Consider the following 24,698-nt stretch of genomic DNA (forward strand, 5'->3'; position numbering starts at 1 on the left):
AGAGAGAGGAAGAGGGAGGTCGATCGTTCCACAGCGTCATCGCACGGAAAAATGTTCTCTCGCTTTTCGCACAATGCCATCGAGAATATTAATCCTACGCCTTTTTTCCCTTTCGCCCGGACGATTACGCGTGGCAAAAATTGCGCCCCCCTTTTTTTTCTTTCTTTCTTTTTCTCTTTTCCTTTTTTTTTTCTTTTTCTTTTTTCCTTTTTTTTCGTTCGCTCTACCACCATCATGCACCCACCCAGTCGGCCGCTCGCTAGATGCTCGGGAAAATGCATACCCGTGTTGGTGGTCCACATGATGTTGGTGCGAGCACCACTAGGGGAAAGGGAGTCGAACATTGGGGAGAAAAAAAGATCCTAGAAAATAGTGCTCCCCGCGGGCCTAGAGTTACAAGAGCTATGAGAACCAACAAGAGAGATAGAGAGATAGATAGAGAGAGAGAGAGAGAGAGAGAGAGAGAGAGAGGAAAAAAGAGAGAGGATCTGCTGTGGGAGTATGTGCATTGTGGGAGTAAAAGCGGGGCAGAGGGAGAGGAGAATGGAGAACGGGCCAGGATTGCACGCGCGTCGGCGTCAGCTTGATTTCCACCTTTTTTTTTTAACCAAGAAAACTTTGCTCGAATCGGTTCGCGATCGCTTCTTCGTTACTATAGTACATACTATAGTTCTCTCACTGTCGTACTTTGAAAACAAAAAGATCTCGTTAAAAAGTGATGACCATATTCGATCGGGCGATCGATCAATTCTGATTTTCGTGATAGACGTCGCGAGAAATGACATTAAACGAACACGAGAGAAAGAGACATAAAGGGATAGACAGAGAAAGAGATAGAAAAGAGAGAGAGAAAGAGAGAGAGAGAGAGAGAGAGAAAGAAAGAGATCTCTTTGTAATCGTTTTCTAATTGACTCGAGATTCTTCACAAAGGAACGTTTTACGAAAATGAAGAAGACTTCTTTCTTCTCTTCCATCTTTCTCTCACCTTCTTGTTTTGTTTGCCACTTCGCGTTGCTACAATTTTCGAAGTGTTAAGAGTCCGCCCCTCCTAACAAGTTATTTCCACGTCGGGAGAAACGCGGAAAGACGGAAACCGTTCAGGAAAGCACAATTGAGCCGTAACAGTGGCGCGAAAACCACCAGCAACGAGACTCGCCTGCCTGCCTCCAATAAACTTGGACGGGGAGGAAAGAGAATGTTCACGGAAACGAGAGAGAGAGAGAAAGAGGGGAAGGGAGAGGAGAGAGAGAGAGAGAGAGAAAGAGAGAGAAGGAAGGAGAAACAGAACGAACGAACGAACAAGAGAGAGAAAGAGAGAGAGTCCGAAGCTCTCAGCAAGCTCTGAGGCCCTGAGCATTGTTCCCTGTCTATTAATACACCGGGTTGCATACTAATCTGCTACCACGGGAGAGGAAAAGAGAGGAGACGAGTTGGTGAGATACTAGCTAGAGAAAGAGGGAAAGAGAGAGAGAGAGAGAGAGAGAGAGGAGAGAGAGAGAGAGAAAGAGATACGGCTATACTACTCACTGCGTGCATTCGTCGAGGCGTGTTTCGAGACTCGCACAGTTTCTCGATACGCGTTCTCCTGGCCTATTATTCTATTTAACGACGATGTTAGTCGCGTGTCTAGCACGAGCTATCGCGATTGTATCCCTCGTTTGGTCATTTTTTCTTTCTTTCTTTCTTTCTTTTTTCTTTCTTTTTTTTTCCTTCCCTTCTTCTTTCTTTCTTTTTTCCATTTTTTTTTTAAACATATGATCATCGAATTGATCGACAACTTTTGTATATATGTATGTATATATCTTATTTCGTTGATTTGAAATACACTTTTGCATCGATTGCATTTCCATTTTTATTGAATTGTTTATTGTTTGATAATGAAATATATTGCATTTTATTATTTCAATTTAAATATATAATGAAATAAGAATATTGTGATTTTATATATATATATATATATATATATATATATATATGTATATGTCAGTCAATTTTTGAAAAACTAGGGAAAACATTTTTCAAATATATTCAGCGATTGGGTTTCAATTTTTATTAGATACTTGTGATTATTAGATGAGAAAATAAATTTCATTACCTTTCAAATGTAACAAATAAAAATATTATGATCTCTAGCATCTTTTGATTAAAAAACAAAAAAGGAAAAAAAAAGAGATAAATTTAAAATAATGTTAAAAAAATCTACTGTAAGAAAAAATGAAGTGACTTTTCTAAGAGCTATACGTATCGAGAAGAAAATGAGAAAAATTCAAACGCACGAAGGTGGGAGTAGTATATTCTTTTTGTGAATACCAAAAAAGAATATCTTTTCCTCTCTCCTTTTTTCGTAATTTTTTCTTTCGTGTTTTCCCAGGGAACACTTTTTTAAAGTCGGCTAAGCTCTAAAATTTGCAGTAAATTGCGAAAGTAGTACCGAGCAGTCCCTAAATGCATTCGTCCGGCTCGAGCCATTCTCATGCTATGTGCGCATATTACCCCTTCTTCCTATCTTTTATTTTTTTCTTTTTATGACCGTTCCATTTGATTTATCAAAGGTTAAAAAATTATCTCCGCGTAATTGCTACATCTTTTCTAACTTTACTTCCTTTTCTCTCGTTTGTTGCGTCGAATTCTATTTCTCTATTTTCCTCGTTCTCTCATATATATACTTTTTAACAAATGAAGAGAATAATGATGACGTATGATCGATTTCAATGATCGCGATCCGTCGTACACGTTAGGATGCTTTCAAAAGATTTCGATATCTTTTCGTGCGTTACCTTTCGAAAGCATCGAACGTGAAGCATGACTTGTCGATCGAACTTTAGAAAGCTTTTAGATAAAAACGTCTTTCGTACGTATATATCTACAATATGTATATAAATATATATATATATAAATATATATATACGTATGTATGTATGTATGTATGCATATATACATTGAAATATCACGTATTCTTCGATTTCATGCAAAATAAAACGAAATCGCGGAATATTTGCTAGTGTAAAAAAAAAAAAAAAGATTTCGTCGTACCTTTTGAAAGCATCCAGAGCTCCTTCGAGCTGAAGACACCTGTCGCGAGGATCGTGTCATTGCACACGACACCGTTATAAAGTTCGTGGTATCCTGCACCTGGGAACAGAACCCAGTCGGCGATGTTTCGTTATGTAATTCTCATCGAGGTACACTCTTTTGGGATCGCTATAAAACAGTCAGTTGCTTTGCTTGCTTTATATTATGAACGAGGAATCAAGGTATGCGTGTAAGAGATGATTGGGTTTGTAACGAAAATAATTCGAAAAAAAAGTAAAAAAATAAAAAAAAAATGCGGGGAAAATAAAAAAAAAAAAACATCAGTAAAAAACATAAATAAAAGGCAATAATATGTTTGAAGAACAAATAATTTTATACCTTTTCGCCGCCTCTCCTCTTCTTTGCTCGCATTGCAGATGCCATTTAGGACCTCTGTAAATAATAAGAAAAAGAAAACAACATTGGAACGAGTAAAATCTCCTTTGGACTTTTTAATTAAAATCCTTTTCATCCTTTTCCCTATTCTTTTTTCTTTATTTTTTTCCTTTCCTTCTTTCTTTCCTACTTTTCTACCTTTCTACCTTCCTTCCTCATATTCCCCGCGAATCTAATTCGCTCCTCATCAACGACTTTACCGTCACACGAATGTTTTATATCGTCGAGCCTTACGCAAATCTCATTACGCAACATACCACCGAAATACACGGGAGCAGCCCGGAACGCGTGCGTTCGAGTTTTCGAGGGTGACGAGAGTCACACGCGTCTGCTTTCTGCGCCTCTAAGAATTAATGGATTATAATCAATCTAATCACAAAGTATGCCTTTCTCTCTTTTTCTCATAATAGAAAGACAACAATTTATACGTTAATGCGTCCAACGAATATAACGAACACGAAACGAAATTATACCGAAATTGTAAGTAAGACAGATTCTCTTTTTTGTTTACGAATTTGCTTTACTATCTTCCTATTCCTTGTCCCCTCTTCCGTGTCCCCTCCCCTTTACCATTCCTACCCCCTCCATTCCTCCTTCCCTCGTTACGTTAGAAAGGGCGTGCAAAGTCGCGGAATGCAATTGCAAAATCTCACGTAGCCGTCCTGTTGCGATTGCACGCGGCCGAGCGATGTTACGCGAAGAGCGACGGACGCATTTCGTCTTGGAATAATAATAGATACCATTCCACTCCACCGTTGTTGTCTCTACGGTTGACAATCCATGATCCGTGAACGTCAGATCTCGATCAGTTTTTATCGAATAAATAAATGAACGACAAGATTGATATCATTTTCTTTTATTTTATTTTTGGTTTCCCTTTTTTTTTCATTTTTTACCTTCTTTTTATATGCGTTAATCATTGAGTTCTCTTTAAAACTTTCAAGATAAGACTGACAACGTTTAGAAAAATAATATTTGGTTTTTTCTTATGTAAGCACGTTACATTGGTAATAAATGTTTTTGATCTCGCCGTTCAGCGTTCCGTAAATTTTGGCAAGTGTGTATTAACGAAAACTCGTCAGCCTTCTTTTCCTGGCTTTTGAATATATAAATAATAATATATAAAAGTGTGTAATGAGAGAAAGGAGAAAATTATATTATTGTACAGACTGAATCGTTAAAAGTGTTACAAGTTTGATTTTATCAAAAAAGTCTAATGTAGAGATTTTAATTCTCATCAAGGACAAAAATATATTTCGATGATCGAAATTTTCTTTTATTTCATTTCATCTAAAAAAAGAATCGTTATCATCAAAAAGGATATATTCGTTAAAGAAGAAAATATTCGTTAAAAAGTAACTTTAAATGCACTTTGTCTATATTTATAGTTATAGTTAACCATAATCAATATCGTTAGCTATCTAATTACTTTTGCAGTATTGTCTTATGAAAAATTAAGAGAGCGAGAGAGAGAGAGAGAGAGAGAGAGAGAAAGAGAGAGGGAGAGAGAGAGGAGGAAGGGAGAGAGCGTCGATCCATTTGCACATTGTTGTTTTTGGATTTTGTTCAATTTTAGCTTATTAAACTCGAAATGTATCATCGATTTTTGGAAATTACTTTACGATTTTGAAAATCGAGGAATCGAACGAATTAGATTGAGTCGGATGGAATTTCCCCATAAAGTTATGACATAACAATATAAACATTAACTAAAATATATATATATATATATTAAATATTTCTGTAAAAAGACACATAATCGTTGGAAATCCAATTAATAAATTTAATTAGTTGCTATTAGTCGATATTAGATTAAAACCTATGTTGCATTATATAATACACTTGAAAAAAGTATATAATATTTATTACTTAATCCAATACAATATTACGAAAAATTGTGAAAAATTGTGAAAGAGATAGAAAGAGATAGACAGATAGATAGATAGATTGATACAGAAAGAGAGAAAGAGAAAGAGAAAGAGAGAGAGAGAGAGAGAGAGAGAGAGACAAAGAGCGGTAGAGAGATGATTAAAAAAAAGGAAGAGCTATTGATCTCGGATGATCTCGACTGGATCATCGATCATGATCGAGCACTCGTAAAAATATTCTTTTCAGGTATTCTCGGTGGTAGGTCGATCGAGAAAGAAAATCAACGTGTATAAGCGAAGCACGATGAGCCCCGCTACAAGATGTCCGTCGCCTATTTATTTATAGAGCGAGCACACATCGGCACGCACGGTCACATGCTCGCTCGCAAAGAGAGACTCTCGCTCGCACGCTCGCGCACGCACATTTCAGGAGGATACACAGGCTCGTTCACGAGGAGGCACGCATTTAAAGCGAAACGCATCCCTCCCACCGATACGTAAATTTTAAAGTTTAATCCAAAGCGGCCTTTTTCGATTAGACCCTATCGAAATTGTCTCCTAACATGCATTTTGTTTTATCTTATTTTTTATTTTTTGTATTTTCTGACAATGTCGAGAAATATTTACAGAATATTCGTAGCCAAAACGATTAACTCGATTTTTGAATTTATTTATTTACTTATTATTTTTTTTTTTTTTAATTTTATTAAACACGCGACTGTTCGGTTTGATTCTTCATTATTTTATATTTAAAATAAATTTCCTTGATAATTAGGTTTAACGTCATCAAAAGACGAGAATTTATGTGGACGTCAAATAATAAATGATATAATGATTTATAGATACAATTTGATGAATTTTATTTATTTTTTGTTTTGCGTAGTTAATCAATTTGGCAAATGAAAATTGGCTCATTATATTTTTATTATTATATCGATCAATTATTAGTTTAGATTTCAAGGATTCACTCGAATCAATAATCGAGATGAACACGATTCGTCTATCATTCACAATGTGTCTATGAAGAAATTCAACAATGAAATTAGACGAGTTTTAAATCATATTCATTTTCGTCTAACTTACATTTTTTTCAATTAATCTCTAAAATTTAATGCAAGTACGAACGTAATTGTTAATTTAATCAGATATTGTCTGACATTGATATACATACACACAGCTTGTATGTGCGTTGTAGCGGCTTATGAAGGAAAAAGAAACAAAATGAAAGAAAAAAAGGATAAAGAAAGTACTCGGATCGTTCGTCGACGAAACGTCTGGCACGCGTCGTAAATTCGAGGGAAACTCAATACTCGACTCGAGCCGAGTAGATTCGAACGTCGAACTTGGCAAAGAGAGATACTTCGAACGATACCGAGCGTATCGAGACGCACGTGAAACCGACCTGTCTTTTTATTCATTCTCGGATCATGATCGAAATCGATGAATTCATTTAACCTGAAAGTACGGCAATCTTTTCGAAAGATAGCGTATGTGTGTGTGTGTGTATATATATATATATGAGATTGAAAATAGAGAAAACAATTTTGCAGAAAATCTTTTTCATTCGACACGTGTGACATATTCATTCGTGGAAAATGTAACTCCACTCGAAGTTGTCGGTCTAAAACGGCGAGATGGTCGAAGTGCAAAAAGAGATAGAAAGAGATAAAGATAGAGATAGAGATATATAGAGAGAGAGAAAGATAGATAGGTAGAAAGATAGATAGAGAGATAAATAGATAGAGAGAGAGAGAGAGAGAGAGAGAGAGAGAGAAATAAATAGAGAGAGATAGAGAAGCTGCTGCGTATTCGCCCTAAGAGCTAAATATCGCCTAGCCGGTTGCGTAAGTATCATCATCTCTTATGAAAGTGTGAGAGAGGACAGGTGCCCTGAGCACACGTTTCTCGGACGTATCGCATTTTCGCGTTAGCATTAGTACCACCACCACCAGCACCAGCAGCAGCATCACCACCGCCACCATCGCTATCTTCGTTCTCGACGAGCTGTTTCACTTGGCCATTTCCGAAAGACAAAATGGGAAAAGCACCTCGACGACTTTAATAACTTAGCTAACTCTAGCTAACTCTAGCTAGGTACGGGTTCTTATACCATCTTTTTCTTGGCCAGCCGTTAAAGCTTCAACTTTTATCATTTGATAAACTATGAGATCGATCGGAGTCATTTTTCTTTTTTCGTTTTAAACTACGATCGATATATAGGTACATAGATACGTAATATAGCTTTTCAAGGTAAATAATACCGAGAAGATAATACGACGGAATAACAATCGAAGAATATCAAACGATTGTAGAATTTTGGAATTCCTCGAGGTTCCCGGTGAACAGCCGTCCTCGGTGATGAACGGCCCGCAGTCATAGAGAGTCTGCCGTACGATCAACATCATAAAAATTCCTGACCCTCTGTAAATATACACGGTGGCACAATAATATAAACTTAGTTGCTGCCAAGAAGACGGGGTCCGACTAGTCGAAGACTTTACTACTTCTGACCCTTCCGTGTGATCGTTTCTACGTAACGCTAACAAAAGAGTAAGAGACAGGGAGGGAAAAAGGGAACGAGAAAAGAGATATAAAGATGGCTGACGAAGTAAGCTAAAAGTAGACATTCATTTCGTTTAGTCTGAACTGACCTAATAGACGCTATTATTATAGGAAGTTGCTAACTATTATCACGTGCGGTCTCACTATAATTAGTCGTTAGTCGAGCGGACACGATCGCTGTATTTGATTTACCGATCGCCTATTACCTAATGTTATTAACCCAAAATTAATCGTTCCAAGAATATTCAACGTTCTTCTATTTTCGATTGAGTCTATGATTTTACGATATTAAAGACTCCTCTTCCTTAACGAAAAAGATAGACCGAGAGAGAATCGCTTCCATCGTATTATCCTATCGTGTACGAGATAAAACGTTCTTTCTTTTTCTCTTTTCGTGGATACCTTCTCTTATAGGTGTCGATAGGCCTCGCCAATTTTTTCGTTGGACGGCTGTAAACATTAGATACGTCGTTGCCAAGCCGTAGGAAGAGGAGAGTAAGTCAATTCTCTTTCTGTCGGTCAGTGGCTACTGGTTGGCTTGTTGGTTGCTTGCTTGGCGTCTATGTACTACGTTACTATCGCTTACTACCAGCACGTTCGTTCGCTTGTCAGAATTCGAGTAGCTACTCTGCCAGGAGTCGTAGGAAATCGTGCCTTTCCAAGCGCGCCGATGAGTTCAATGAATGCGAGAGAACGTCGAGAGGGAAAGTTTAGGATCGTCGGTCGACCCTGGGTGATCTTCTGGCACCCGTTTGAAGAATCTTCGAATCTCGTACACTCTCTTCCTCTTCCTCTGTCTCTCTTTCTTTATCTCTCTCTCTCCCTCTCTCTTTTTCTTTCTCCTTCTTTCTTTCTCCGTGTCCTCTTCGAATCTCGATTTTCAAAATATGTTAGAGATTCGAACGATATTAGTTTCCGTAAAATCGTTGATTATAAAAGAACGACGAAAACTGTAAACATTATTACCCAGAAACAGATCTTGAAGATTGTAAAAACTAGTTGAAAGATTTTTTATTATAGCTTCTCAATCACAATATTTGAAATTCGACTGTAAATTCGTCCAGTCGATTTGAAACGTTCGAAAGAGCAAACGTCGAGCGATAAGAGAGATTATCTTCTTTGGTTTATTAAAAGAGTCGATCGCGTTCAAACGATTCAGCCCATCAATGATAACGTTCCCACTCGAAACGAGCCCCGTTATGGTGAGTCTGGATAAAGTGAATTCGACGCGTGGTTTCTTTCGTAAACAAAAGTGAAGAATGAAGGAAGAAAAGAAGGAAAGGGAAGAGATCAGCACGTGCGTTAGTTCGTGCGTGCGTGCGTGCTTGCTTGCTTGCTTGCTTGGTTGCTTGGTTGCTTGGTTGCTTGGTTGCTTGGTTGCTTGGTTGGTTGGTTACGTGCGTACATGCGCGTGCGCTAAAACGTTTCTCAGTTGGCCTCTCTCTCTCTAACTCTCTCTCTCTTTCTCTCTCTCTCTCTCTCTCTCTCTCTCTCTCTCTCTCTCTCTCTCTCTCTCATTGTCAGGCTGACTGAGACCGCACGCCATGTGGCCTCGCCGCCGCTGTGCCATGTCATATGGGGGACCTGTGAAATTGGCAAGACGTTCCAAGAAACTTTGAATCGAAGCCGAGTGGAGTAGTAGCGAGAGCCGACACTTTGAACGGAGGGATGTGCGAGTGAATGAACGTAACCGGCGAGTAGCGCGGTCGTTGGCATGGAAAGCCAAAATCGAACTGGGCTCGGCTTAGGAGCTTTCGTTGATAATACGTTACATATTTCTAGATGACAACTATTTATTCTATATATAATTATAGAATATATGTAATATGTTATTATATCTTTCATTCGTTAGATCTTGAAAATGTTTCGTTATATTAAAAATTTTTTATTTTAACATCACTTTTTTTTTCTTTTTTTACGTTGAACATTTTACGTCCAATCTTGTCTCCTCGATTTACTTTAAAGTGTTTATCTCAAGACCATAACATTCGACAATATTTTATCGCGAAACCTTGACTATTTGAATATTTTATCGGCGGACAGCTCGACGATTTTAACCTTTCAAGATTTTATATGGTAAAACATTCATGATTTGATGATGATGACAATTTTACGATTCTGATTGCTTTTTTTAAATTCGATACGATAAAGTCTCGATTATATGAATGCTTGAAAAGGATGATTAAACAACTCTAATGTTAAAAAAAAACGTATACGATAAGGCTTCGATTATTTAAATAGTTTACGGATGATAACTTGATTATCCTAATATTAAAAAATTCCATATTATAAAACACCTCGATTATATCGACGCATTAAAAGGACAACTTGATGATCCTATAATAGAAAAATTCTAAAAACTTCGTTTATTTCATCGACGCTTTAAAATAACCAATATAAAGATGATCAATCCTATTCCGTTGTCTCAGAAAACACAGATAAACGGACATGAATCAAGGAAACGTTTTAATTGAACTCTGTAATAATTCGCGACGATCTCTTACCGTGACTGGTGATAAAATTGGCGAGGTAGAGATCGAGTTCCCGGACGGAGACGTTGATGTGATAGGGGTTGACGCAGAGGCCCGGCTGAGCGCATTCCGCGGTCTTCTCAAGCCGTTCCCCGTCCGTCGACTCCAACGGAATTGCTTTGAAGAGAATCACCATTACCAGGTCCAATCGCCATACCTGTGACATCAACGAGGGAGGGGGGATATGTCGGTCGAAGCTTCGATTTTCTCATTCGAATGTTATACTTTTGAAAGTATATCAAATAAAGAGAGAGAGAGAGAGAGAGACAGACAGAGAGAGAGAGAGAGAGAGAGAGAGAGACAGACAGAGAGAAAGAGAGAGACAAATAGATAGAGATAAAGAGAGACAGAAAAACAGAAAGAAAGAGAGAGAGAAAGAGAGGAAGAGAGAAAAATAATTTCAAATAATTTCCATATTTTACCTTATCGGCTTGCCTCAAACAGTCGATCCTCCTCATTTTGCCCTTTTGATCAGGATTGCTGAGGACACACATGGCTGGCCTCTTCCCTGTAATACTCAGTACGAAGTCTTCTCTGTATTCTTGCGTGATATCCTTTCGTAACTTTCCCAGAAGCCGCGAGGCCCATTTCTGTTTCACCTCCAGCTTTTCGTTCTGAAAGGAAAAGATTAAGGATGTACAAAATATTTATATATTTGGCAATGTTATAATTATTTGGCAATAGATATAAGTAGAATGTCTTACAATTAGTCTTTTGAGAGTATTTCATTTACATAGAAAAATAATGGCTAAAGAATTCATAAATTTATTAATAGAATTTATTTCTCTTTGCCATGACCTCATACAAATAGATCTATCGAAATTGTATCGAATTTGTGCTTATTCAAATTCAATCTTTTCCGATTGGCTTTCGAGGTCAAGCTAATGAATCACTGGAATCTCGATTAATCAACGTGGTACGAACGAGAAGGCACTCAAACTGATTAGCACCCGTTGGAAAACACGTTGTAGAATGTAAATCGCCCTTCCCACTATTCCCAGAAACGATGATTAACGTTCGAGAGGGTTGAGAGTAAGTATCCACTGAAACTTCTTTCAAAGCAAACTTCTCTTCGAGAAAACCTTTCGTTAATTCTCAACGATTCTATCTCTCGTTCTCTCCCTCTCCCTCCCCCCTCTCTCTTTCTCTCTTTCTCTCTTTTTTATTTTTGAGAATTCGAAAGGGAAATAAGTCGAAGGCGTTACTCGTTCCACGATGTGAAAAAGCTCGATTTAAATGAAAACCGAGTTTTTATTGACGAACTTTTTTATCGACGATTTTGAAGATACTTCAAAGTTTAAATATTCAAGTATATTCTGAAAAGATATAGTTAACAAAATATACTCCGAGAAAGAAAAATCATTCTGACCTTGATCGACCCTTACTAATGTTAATATTGTGTAATTCAATTTTTGTGTTTCTACCTCAAAAGGAAAAATAAGAAAAAATATTATAAGTGTGAAATTTACACTTATAACTACACTATACTACGTATAATTTATATTTATAATCATTAATTTTTTTGATATAAAGCAAAAATTAATTTTTTGTGTAATTGATAAGAAATTAAATTTTTAAAAATACATATGTGAGTATGTGTGTTACACGATGTTAATGGATGATTAATTGAACAGTACTAATGTTTACAAAACTATATAAGTTTATTAAGTTAATAATGATAAAAGTCATATATTAGATATTACCATTTCTATTTATCTGACAGTATTTTTATCAATCAATGTATTTTATTAATTACGTATTTTATAAAATAAATAGTCAGTATATATTAATATTTTGATTAGTATAAATAATTAAGTGTTAAGATTGGGTTAGGGTTGGTCACTTATACTACGTACTGATATTATATTATAAATACCGACCCTTTATTTAAAACACTGACTAAATATTTAAAAATGCTAATTCAATAAATAGTCGATTAATACACAATTTCTATCGTATGTCTATAATATACTTGTTCATTGAAAAATGAGCACTTAAATGCACATATAGAATAACTATTAAACATAATACATTAGTAATTTATATATGTATATATATATATTTTTTTTTGTAACATTAGAACATATACTAAAAAAAAAAAAATTGTAATTTCTCATTTAGTTACAATAATGATATATAATACTATTTTCCTGTACCTACGAATTTATCGAGAAAAATAAATCATGCATTAGATAGAAACAATCTATAGACAACAATGATCTACAAGCTGTTAACATATGTAACAAAAAATTATGTCACAACCGAATAGCTGTGAATAAGTAGGTGCCTAAATAACTTTCAACTCACAGTCACGTGACATTGATTCTTTTCAAAATCGATATAACTTTCGCAATCGTGTACCGTTTTCGAGCGGTTAAGAACCCCTGACGTAGCAGTAGTGCGAGAACGTGGATCAGGACAAGAGCAATAGCAACGACGAGAACAACGAATAAAAAGAAAGAAAAAGAAGAGAGAAAAAAGGGGGAAAAGGAGACAAAAAAAGGAAAAAAAAAAACAAGAAAAAAAGAAAAAAAAATGAAAAGAAAAAAAGAGAAAAAAGAAGAAGGAGAAGAAGCTGCTGGACTCTTCGAGCCGAAAGAAAATGCAACGCACGCGTGTGGCCGTTGGCACGCGTGGAATAGCAAGTGCATTGGCGGATGCATATAACGTCCCTGAGAAATGCGTTTGCAAAGTGCGCGGAATGCATCGGTGCATCTATCCCGCTCTTCCTAGGCCCTCTGAACGGTAAGTGGGAGGGAAGGGTGGGAGGGAGAGTAAACTCCAAGTGAACGCGAACCTCGCGCGAGGCCGAGCACGTGGGAGCGAGACCGAGCGAGCATAAACCCGATCAAGTATGCCAAGTGTGAAGAGTTACCACGAACGTATCGGCCACGTTAAACCGTGACGTGCGTACACCTAGGCGCGGCAGTTTACCTCCTTCGCGAACCGCCTTTTCTTACTAAGTGAAAATCCTTTCGACTTACGCTCGCGATACATTCTTTTTTAGGGGTTTTTCTTTATTCTTTGTTTGTTTTTGTTTTCGTTTCCTCTCCTTAATCCTATGTCGAGTCCCACTCGATACGCGTAATGTTCCTACTGTGTTGTTTTCTCTTGTTGCTGTTGTCTGCTGTTGCTATTGTTGTTGTTGTTACTATTATTGTTGTTTTAGATATATGTTGTAAATAGGAGCTCGATAACAGTCTAAAAATTAATTTCGACAAATATATATTTGAATATATATATATTTTTTTTTAATATTTATATGAATATGCAAAATTTTTTTATATAAATATGCGATGTTTTAAATTTCTTATCGAGTTACTATATTATAAAAATTGATTTTTATCAATGTTTGCTGATCGATGTTTATATAGAATCATTTTTAATAATTATCGTTGTAATTCGACGTATGATGTTTCGAACGTGTTCATTGTTATTCGTATTCAAAAAATTTGTAGATATTATGAAGAATCATCGCATTATTAAAATTTAGTTATATTTATTATGCATTTTTAAATATATCAAAGTACATACATCTTTTTTAAAACTAGATATGTAATGTTTCGAACATTTATATCATTGTTCGGAAAATTTATACATAAGATTCTTACGCAGGTTGTCCCGATCATATATAAATTATATATAATATAAATGTATTAATAAATAAAAGAAACATATTTATACAACCCGTACAATTTTACACACACACACACATACATACATACATATATATATATATATATATATATATATATATATTATAAGATTCAATAGATAAATTGTTTTGAACGAATGTATTGCTGCTTGAAAATTTTTTAAATAAAATTCTCATAGAGATTATTCCAATCACTAGATCATGAAAACTAATATCAAGAGATAATTATTGTAAATACACACATGTACTTGTAAATCTAAAAATCGTTTAACAGTAAAACGAATGAAGATTTTGTGAATAGCTCTCTCACAACCAATCGTTCTTGAATACGTTCAATTTCGTTAATTCGACGTAGCTCCATTCTAGGTTGGCTCAAGGTGAGACGAATTCAATTACTTTCTGCGAGAGCCTGGGAAGGCTAGATTCAAGAACAAGAAAAAAAGAATGAGAGAGATAGAGATACAGATAGAGATAGAGAAAGAGAGAGAGAGAGAGAGAGAGAGAGAAAATGGATGAGGTAGGGAAAGGACGATCGAACGACTCGTACGTGAATGTTGTACCGAAGGAAAAGCATAATAAAAACGTAGTACTCTGTAAGATTTATACGATCGAAGAAACTTACGAGTTTACTCACTATCTTTAACTTATCGAGTCTGAATAAGAAACACTGATGATTTTCTGATAAATGAATTGCCGAATTAGTTTTTTCTATTTCCATTTCTAAGAATTAATTGATTTAATTTACAATCTTTATATTTATATATATATATATATGTTAAATTTGTTTATATATATATATGTATATAAACAAATTCAACGTGTATATATATATATATATATAATTTGTTTACATACATATCTACAAATTATGAATTGAATCGATCAATACTTAGAAGAAAGAAATATGTACATATATGTCAACGTCTTGAATTAATGTTATCAATGTTGCTACTCAATCTAATATTTTGTTGTTGCAGAAATGAAAAAAGATCATTTCTTATTTAATCCTAAACCACTACTATCAAATGTCACAATATAAGCTAACTATTCGTTACGTTTATGTCAAATGTATATAAGAGAACTGATCAAGTTTTATGATAACATCATTATTGATAGATCAAATAAATATCAATAAAGTTAGTATTATCAGTCTCAATACAAATTTTGTTAATTTTCAAATAAAATCCAGGCATATGTTTTTGTAAGTCTATGTATGTATGCGTGTGGAATTTTAACAATGATAATCTTTAAGTGTTAACGACATAAAAATCAATATTTAACATTAATGATAAAATATAATAAGTAAAATTATACTTTTTCATTAATAGTAAAATAAGTTCAAAAAATATATACTTTCTCGAGTAATTTCTTTAATTAGTACAATTTAAATCCCCAGTTTCGTGACGTAATATATCGAACATATATACCTATATATATTTTATCGCAAAATTTTTCTAATTTACCAGCTACTTATCAGAAAACGTTTGAACATTCTCGTGTGACTTTTTTTCTTATGTAGATTGATGGAAGGTAATCTCGAAGATATAAGAAAGCTTCAATTGCAATATCCAAGAGAAACAAAGCCACGCGAAAAAAGTGGAAGAAGAGAGAGGGTGCGGGGGGAGAGGGAGAGGCAAGGGGAGGAAGAGAGACAGAGAAGCTTGAGATACAGAGAAGGAAGAAGAGGAGAGTATAGTCCAGAAGGGAAGAATGATCGAGGCTCGTTCTTTCGTTTCTATTTTCGTTTCAGATATCTCTTCTCCTCGTCGTTTCATTCATCCAACAATTTGAAAAGGACTGGTCAGAAAATAGAAAAAAAGAAGAAAGAAAGAAAGAAGAAAAGGAAAAAAATAAAAGGAAAGAAAGTTGTACTTAAACTATTCGCCGTCGGATGGATGTCGATATCGATATGAGTATCGATTTTTATCGACAATGAGATGTCCACGACGAATTGTAAAAGGATAATTTTCTTTCATATAAAATTAGTTTCAAGATTCGATTGACAAAGAAAGATTTGTATTATGATTAAATGACAATATTAGTAGTTAATATTTATAATTGTGTTAACGCACAGATATGTATAGTTATATTATTATATATATGTTATATTGTTATTAGTATTGTTAAATATATATATTTATTAATTATTTTATTTACTTATATTATATATTATAAACTAATTAATATAATATATTGTATATATATATTTTAAGTTAATATATAAAATATATATACCAAAAAACTTAGAACAAATATCGTTATAAAATAATTATCATAATAATAAAAACAAGAAGAAAACAATTACAAAAATTGTGACAACCATAATCGATCGAATCCTAGTCCAATATAATTTTGAAAACGTGTACTGTAAAATTCGACAAATCATTATATTATATTTTTCGTATTCATTGTTCTATACAAGGGGTTGATAATATCCTCATACAGAAGTCTCCTGATTAATAAAACAAAAATTGATATCAACAAATTCAACGAAGATGAAATAAAATAAAATCAGAAGAATAAATGGGATAAAATAAAACAACGAAATTAAAATTAAAAGGATAAATAATATTAAAAAGATCTTATTCGCATATATATATATATATACATACATATATATATATATATATATATATATATATATAAACGTTTCTAAATACAAACGATTAATAATAGATTAATCGTTGATACGTATCTTCTTGAGGCACCTTCTTCAAACATGATCTTTAAAAGACGAGGACAGATCGAAAAAAATTATAGGTGCAAAAAAGCGAGTTTAGTTCTCAGGGTTGACGTTGTAGTTTCATCCGGACTTATGCCGACGCTAACGGGCCAACGCAAAACGCGAACGCAACAGCTGTCGCCGATTTATTTTCGAATTGGTAGTGAAGCGTCCGATCATCCTCTACGTATCTACGTAAATATGTATGTATGTAAGTACATACGTATGTACGTAGGTAGATATGTATATATGCATGCATGTACGTACGACGAATATATGTGAACACCTAGTACTCTCGTTTAAGTACTTTTTAAAGTGCACGCATGCCTCGTGGATAGAGAAGCAAAGCTAGTCGGTTTTAGCAACGACGCTCACGTTCAAGCGGATCTACGCTTCTTTGAATTTTGCTATTCGTTGTTCGACGAATCAGCTATCATTATTTTCTTTTCTTATCTTCTTTTTCTTTCTTCTTTTCTTTTTTTTTTTTTTTTTATTCTCACGTAACATTTTCCACGAAATTTTTCTATTTTTCTTCATCGTTCTTTTTTTATATATAGATAGATATATAGGTAGTAATATTTATCTACCATTTTCTATTTTATGTGGCTTTGGTTTATATCGTATTTGTACACTTGTGAACATAAATAAATATCGTATTCTATTCTGTTCTGTTCTATTCGAAGGACGATGTAATATGAAATAGTAGTGTGTGATATTTTCTCAGAAATTTTCTTCCTCTCTCTCTTTTTATTGTTATTTATATGCATCTTTAATTTATATTATTTATATTATATTTCTGTACTACTATGATTATGTAAATCAATTTTGTATTTTATTTTATGCTATTCTATTTTACTCTATTCGAATGATAGACAAAATAGAATGGAATAATGAGAGAACGAGAAAATTTTTAAGACATACACACACATATCTATATATAACGTGACCTTTCTATAACGTGTATTTAATTGTAGAAACTTAACTAAACATGTATATGTATATTGAGAAATGCTTGTTTACAGAGAAGTCTACTTGTCCCGATGCAAGCGAGAGAGAAAGAGAGAGAGAGAGAGACAGGACACAACACGACATGTTGTTTTTTGAACGAACGCTTGCCAAAACATTAAACTCCCGCTAACGTTTCGAGTTTTGGTACGAGCGAAACGACACTAAACGAATTACAAAAATAATCGTCCGGTAAGTTTGCTTCCAGTTATTTCGAATCTCTTCCTTTTGGGAGGAAATAAGTTCAAATAGTTAGAAAAAAAATAGATTTAACGTGTTCGATAAACGTTTGCGTTACAAATATAATATAATAACTATCTAATATATAATAATAATGATGATGATGATGATGATGATGATGATGATGATACTGATGATGAAAAATAATAATTATATTAACAATAATTATTATTATTTTTATAGATAATCTTTAAGTCTAATAATAATCATTATTATATTATTATATATTATATAAGATAATGATATATATATATATATTATATAATTCTTTTATAATAATATTATAATGTTATAATTGTAATATTATTATTGTTTTATTAATATACTTTATATTATTATTTACAATTATATTGGATGCTATTATTTATTTTATACTTTTTGATAACAATAATATAAGCGAATAAGATTATGATTATTGGCAAAATCGTTTCGTTATTTTATAAACAAAAACGTTCGTCCTCTCTTGTTGACTACTACCAATGCATACGAACGAACGTCTGCATATCTGTGTAAGTACGTATACGTTACACATACTAAACTCGCAACGAACTGGTATACATTCCGCGTGTGCCCTTTCGTCACGGTACTTGCATCGTGTACAAAATACGTACGTATGCAAATCCCGAGGGACAGAGTTGCAGCGTTTCTCTATCTGCAGAATATGTGTGCCGACGACATATCTACATTGTATATATGATATTACAATTACAAACTCAAAAATGTTAATTAAAGAATTAAACGCCATTTTCCATATAAATTCCAAATCAACATATTGATCATTCCCTATTCTCCTTTATAACGATCAATAACAATGACAATAACGATTAAAGAAATATAATAAAAAAATAAATAAATAAATAAATAAAACGAAAAAGAGACAAGATAAAGGATAAAAAGCGATTAGCAAAGTAACAAGATCGCTTGCTAATCGCGTCCTCGCTCTGACCTCGAAGTAATCCACAGAATCCATTCGAGATACCACAGAACGATTTTACGAAGGATTATAGCGCTAGAAAAGGCGTTCTTACATTGGCTACAGACGAGACACATAGAGCATATACATATATACATACGTACGTACAAGAGAGAAACTACGACAAATATACGAATGTACCTATATATATACATATACATATATATACATATACATATGCAACATATATATATATCATATACATAAATATATATACATATAGTTATCCCTGTACATGTATATGTGTATACTTGTATGCATATATATAGATATATATACACACATACACATACACACATAACCACATACATACTTACATAGTATGTAGAGACAAGAGCACGTTGTTCGTCGAGCGTGTGCACAATGGGTCTCGCCGTTATCGTTGCCCCTACCACATTGCGACGCGGCAGTCGCTGTTTCCCCCACCACCGAGACAACGGCACGGCACCGAGTGTACGGTAGTGGGAGAGCTGCACCGCCCCTACCGATCACGCTCCCCACTACCTAACATCGTCATCGTCGTCGTCGTCGTCGTCGTCGTCGTCGTCGTCGTCGTTGCTGTTGCCGTCGTCGTCCTCGTCGTCCTCGTTGTCGTCGTCGTTTTGGACTTCGTCGTCTTCGTCGTCGAGCGAGCTTCCGTGCCTCACGGGCTATTTTCAAGCGCGGGAAATAAAGCGCAGTCTGCATTTTTAGCCTAACGGCCGACGGTCAGCTCATTTTCGTCTTTCCGACGTGTCGTACTAGAGTGGTGGGAGCATTCCTACTGTAAATCGTACAGTGGATTTTCTCCTTTTTCTTTTTTCTTTTTTCTTTTTCACATTATTCGTTAACGCTGTTATTAGTTTATTGTTTTTATCGTTTAAATCTTTATTTATGTTTTTTTATGGAGAACTGTAAATGAAGATGTAAATTAAAGAGTAGTATTGATATCATTATTAATTACAGGATTTTCTTTTTTTTTTTACTTCTTTATTAATCGTTTCAAAATCGACGGTTTTTGTTTTTTTCTCGTAGTTATCAGTTTATCGTCTTAATTGTTTTTAAATCTTTAAGTATGTTTTTTATGGGAAACTAAATGTAGTCTTGAAGTAAAGAATGGTATCATTATTTACTTAATTTTCTTGTTTGTTTACTTATTTATTAATTCTTTCAAAACCAACGGGTTTTTATAAACGTTGTCATTAATTTATTTTCTTAGTTTTAAGATGAAATCTTAAATTATGTTTTCTATAAGGGACTGTAAATTGAAACTTGAAATGATATAAAGTTTTGATATCAATCATTACACTTTTCTTATTCTATCATTTACATATTAATCCTTTTAAAATCTACGATTTTTTTTTTGTACTGTTATAAATACTATTATTTATTCTAATTCTAATAATCAATTCAATTGTTATAATTCTATTATTAGTTTATTATCTTAGTTATAAAAGTGTCTGAAATGAAATAATTGAAATATTGATATAGAATACGTTACTACTCCTAATACTCCTGTGAACTTATTTAATTATAAAATATTCCTCCTTTTAAAATTCCTTCCTTTTTTCATTTATATCCTTTCATTTATGAATTAATCTTTTCAAAATCCGGCAAGACTAAAAACTAACTAACTAATTAAAAATAATTTCTATCATTCGTTAAAATACCACTTGCTAAAACTTTTCCTTCAAAATCTTATTAACGAAACTATCGATATTTTAATCGGCCCAATCGAAACTTACGAAAGATGTTATCATAGATAAAACAAGCGGATTTGTAAAGAGAGTAGAGAATTTGAGTTTCAGCTAACGTTAGCCGGAATTAGTATTACCATTTCGCACCGTATATAGCAGACACGAAAAGAGAGAAAGATTAGAGAAGAGAGAGAGAGAGAGAGAGGGGTACTTGGAAACGCGGGGTTAGAGTCGCCACCAAGTGAAGTTCTTGAACGAGCACGACTCTTTAACACGCGTTACGGTGTAATTTCGACGGGAGGGTGTCTCTCTTTCTCTTTCTCTTTTCCTCTCTTTCTCTCTTCGAACGATATTCCGCAACAACGAGGACGCTGGTCGTCGAGTCTCGAAAGTTTTCGCAATGGTCGGAGTGGTTAAGAGCTCGCCGTTCGAGGGTGGAGTAAAAGAGAGAAAAAGAGAAAAGAAGAGACAGAGAAGGGGTGGTACGCGAGAGCAAAGACGGGGTGGGTAGTTGGTACGGGTTTAGGTGGCACAGGCGACGTTAATGAAGGAAAAATCAAGGAAGACGACGCCAAAGCCAGCGGGGTGGCTTTAATATTTAGATTCAATTACGAAAAGAAAGAAAGCCATCGTTATGCGGCAAATTGTCGGTGGAGGAGAACCCCTCTGTGAAATCAGGGCCTGTCTGAAAGGTGGCCGGGGGAGATGGGAAGTGAGGGAAGATGGGTGGGAAGGAAGGACCGTTGTGCAAAAAAAGGCACGTCGTTTAGCTCTTCGTAAGGGCTCGACGTTATCCTAAAGAACGTTATATCAGTGTCACTTGAATTTGCTGAGAAAAAGGAAATAAAGATAAAAAAATAGATTTGCAATTTTCCCTTGCTATTCCTTGCTTTAAATTGTTCGATTATAATATATTGATATTTATATGTCTATACGATTAGAAAACTGGGTTAAGTCATATATTTCAGATACTTCAATTTTGTTCGATTTTTTAATCACTGATTAGCATTATAATATCTCGATATTTTATATCTACGTGATTAGAAAAATAATCCGAGACATATATTTGAATTCTGTTTGAATTTTCAATTACGAACTGGCATTATAATATCTCGATATTTTATGTCTACGTGATTAGAAAAGTAATCTGAGTCATAGATTTGAAATACTTCAGTTGTTAGATTTTTCAATTACTGACTAGCATTATAATATCTCGATATTTTATATCTACGTGATTAGAAAAGTGATCTGAGTTATATATTTGAAATACTTCAATTATATTAGATTTTTCAATTATTGACTAGCATTATAATATCTCGATATTATATCTCTATATGTGATTAGAAAAGTGACTTAAGTCAAATATTTAATTTTGATTGGCTTTTCTATCCCTGAAATATATATATATATATAAATAATTAATATAATATATATAATATATATATTATTTTTATCTAATATATTATTATCTTTATTCGTCGTATCGTAGATAATTATCATAGATCGTATATACTGTCATAGATGAGTGATAACAATAGGAAAGAAAATACTGACAATTTCTCATTCGATTCGGGATATATAAAGGAATTCGAAAACGAGGAAAGCGGTTTTCCACACGATGACACGGGGATCTTAGAAAACTACGATCGAGCTCGAGAAGCACGTACTCCTCGCTTTCGTTCGGCGATTATGCATTCGTGCAAACTCTCGGAATAATCGATTCGATTGCTCGCGTTACGCTCGAGAGAACATCGCGGAGATTTGGCGCAGGGTCTTCGCGAGGAAAAGCCGTGCTTGGGTTCGCGCGCCTAGCACGTGGCTCTTTCTTGGCGTTCGCCAAATCAACAAGGTTAGACCTCTACGTACGAATTACGAGTTTACGAATCTTTGGCAGCGAGCTAACCAAGGTTGAATCGGCCATGTGCACGCGAGGCCCTGCGAGATACACCCCCTCACACTCTCTCTCTCTCGTTCTTTTTGTTACTCTCTGTTACTTTCTTTTTCTTTCTCTTTCATGATGCCACGTGTTACGCGAGTTACTGCCCCCACATAGTATGTCATAAGACATTTCGATCATAATCTATCGATACTCTTAATAATCGTGATTTTATAATCTCGATTGATATAATATAATAAGCATATTTACGTTTTCACTATTATATCATAATTACAACTTTTATTGGAAATTATTTGAAACTTTTAATCGTAATATTCCAGATTTTTTATCGAATTTCTTTATCTTAGATATATTACAATCGTATGATATGATATAAATATAATTTTACTATATGATTACGAAGAAACAAGATTTATGCTTACGTTTTTATTACGCTTTTAAACGCTTATGATTCAATAAAATCATTCAAATTTTTTATCGAATTTCTTCAATTATCTTATATATCTTATAATTTTGTGATATAAATAAATATATCTTTACTATATGATTACAAAGAAACAAAATTTATGCTTACGTTTTTACTGCTACGCCAAAATTTAAATGTTTATGACTCAATAAAATCATTCAGATTTTTTATCGAGTTTCTTCAATTATCTTAGATATCTTTGAATTTTATGATATGAATAAATATATCTTTACTATGTGATTACAGAAAAACAAGATATGTTTACGTTTTTACTATTATACCATAATTAAAACTTTTATTTGAAATTATTTAGAACTTTTAATTAAAATTATTTTGACTTTTTATCAAATTTCTTCAATTATCTTAGATATCTTACAATTGTATGATGCAAATAATTTTATTATATGATTACAAAAAAACGAAATTTATTTACGTTTTTACTCTTATACCATAATTCAAACTTTTACGATTTATGAAAGTTAATCAAACTTTTTATCAAGTTTCTTCAATTATCTTAGACATTTTATAGGAAACTTTTCTGATATAGATAAGAATATTTTTATTACACGATTACAAAGAAATAAGATTTATATTTATGGCAGTACTATTTCCAAATCAAACTTTTAAATACGATTCAACAATGTTAATAAAATTGTTTATCAATCTTTTTAAATCGTTGAGATATACGTTCAATTATGTTGTATATTCGATTAATAAAAAAAAAAAAAATAATAAAAAAAGAGAATCCACGCGATATAATCGTATGAAGTCGCAAAATATCATCGATTTCATTCTATACGTACTTACGTACCGTATGCTTTTCTTCCTTTAGTCGAAGACGGATTGTGCTCGGGGAAATGTCTTGAATATAACGGAGCTTTTTCCACTTACACGCATTCAAAGGAGTCTGGACGGGCGAAATGGCTAAAGGATAGGGGATGGGGAGGTTAAATTCAGGCCACCCCCGTAAGTATACAGACTGTAATCTATAGCGACTTCGCGTTTACACAAGTACGAGCCCCGCGTACATAGATAGATTATATAGATACCTACTACGTGTATGCATATATTGTACGCTATGCGCCTATCGATTCGGTTTTTCGGGTGCAGGCCTCGTTTCGGCATTCTACTCGTCCACACACACACATACACACATACACGCACACGCGCGCATATACGCGAGCCTATATATACGAGTATAAACGATTACTCGTGATCGCGCGCGTGTGTAAGTGTGTCTGTGATATCCTATTAAAATCATACACTAGCAGTTCAAACGCGAGAAACGATTCTCTTCCTTTGCATTCTTCGAATTGTCAACGAGTGACTTTAGAAACGGAAATGGAGAAAATATATCTATAACGAAATAGTAACTTACAATGAACCTCTTTATAAGAGACATTAAAAATAATGATGATTCGATTTAAAGACAGGAAGTAATCGATTAAATGAAAAAAAAAAAAGAAAAAAAAGAAAAAGGAGAGTTATTTGTTACTTGAAACAATTTGCATGTGGATATAATATTTTTTCTAAAACGTACTGAGCTAGCACTTTAATACATATTCCACCTATAGATGAAATAAATTTTATTGCCATTTTTCCAGCCACTTTGGTACTTCCACGAAATCTTTCCAA

The 24,698-nt window shown here is 34.0% G+C and overlaps 1 protein-coding gene across 5 annotated transcripts in view; it reads right to left on the reverse strand.

The window, feature by feature from the left end:
• Positions 1–24,698, reverse strand: part of LOC122631484 (nuclear factor 1 X-type) — a 63,287-nt gene that overhangs the window by 18,773 nt on the left and 19,816 nt on the right. For 4 of the 5 annotated variants that reach the window (XM_043817213.1, XM_043817212.1, XM_043817211.1 and 1 more), the window contains 4 exons: positions 10,852–11,043; positions 10,403–10,586; positions 3,412–3,465; positions 3,034–3,132 (listed from right to left, as the gene is read on the reverse strand). In XM_043817213.1, the coding sequence (XP_043673148.1) occupies positions 3,034–3,132; positions 3,412–3,465; positions 10,403–10,586; positions 10,852–11,043 (529 nt within the window). The remainder of the gene's footprint in view (positions 1–3,033; positions 3,133–3,411; positions 3,466–10,402; positions 10,587–10,851; positions 11,044–24,698) is intronic. The other variant, XM_043817215.1, reaches the window with a different exon arrangement.

The sequence above is a fragment of the Vespula pensylvanica genome, chromosome 9, assembly GCF_014466175.1.
Source record: "Vespula pensylvanica isolate Volc-1 chromosome 9, ASM1446617v1, whole genome shotgun sequence".
Lineage (NCBI taxonomy): Eukaryota > Metazoa > Arthropoda > Insecta > Hymenoptera > Vespidae > Vespula > Vespula pensylvanica.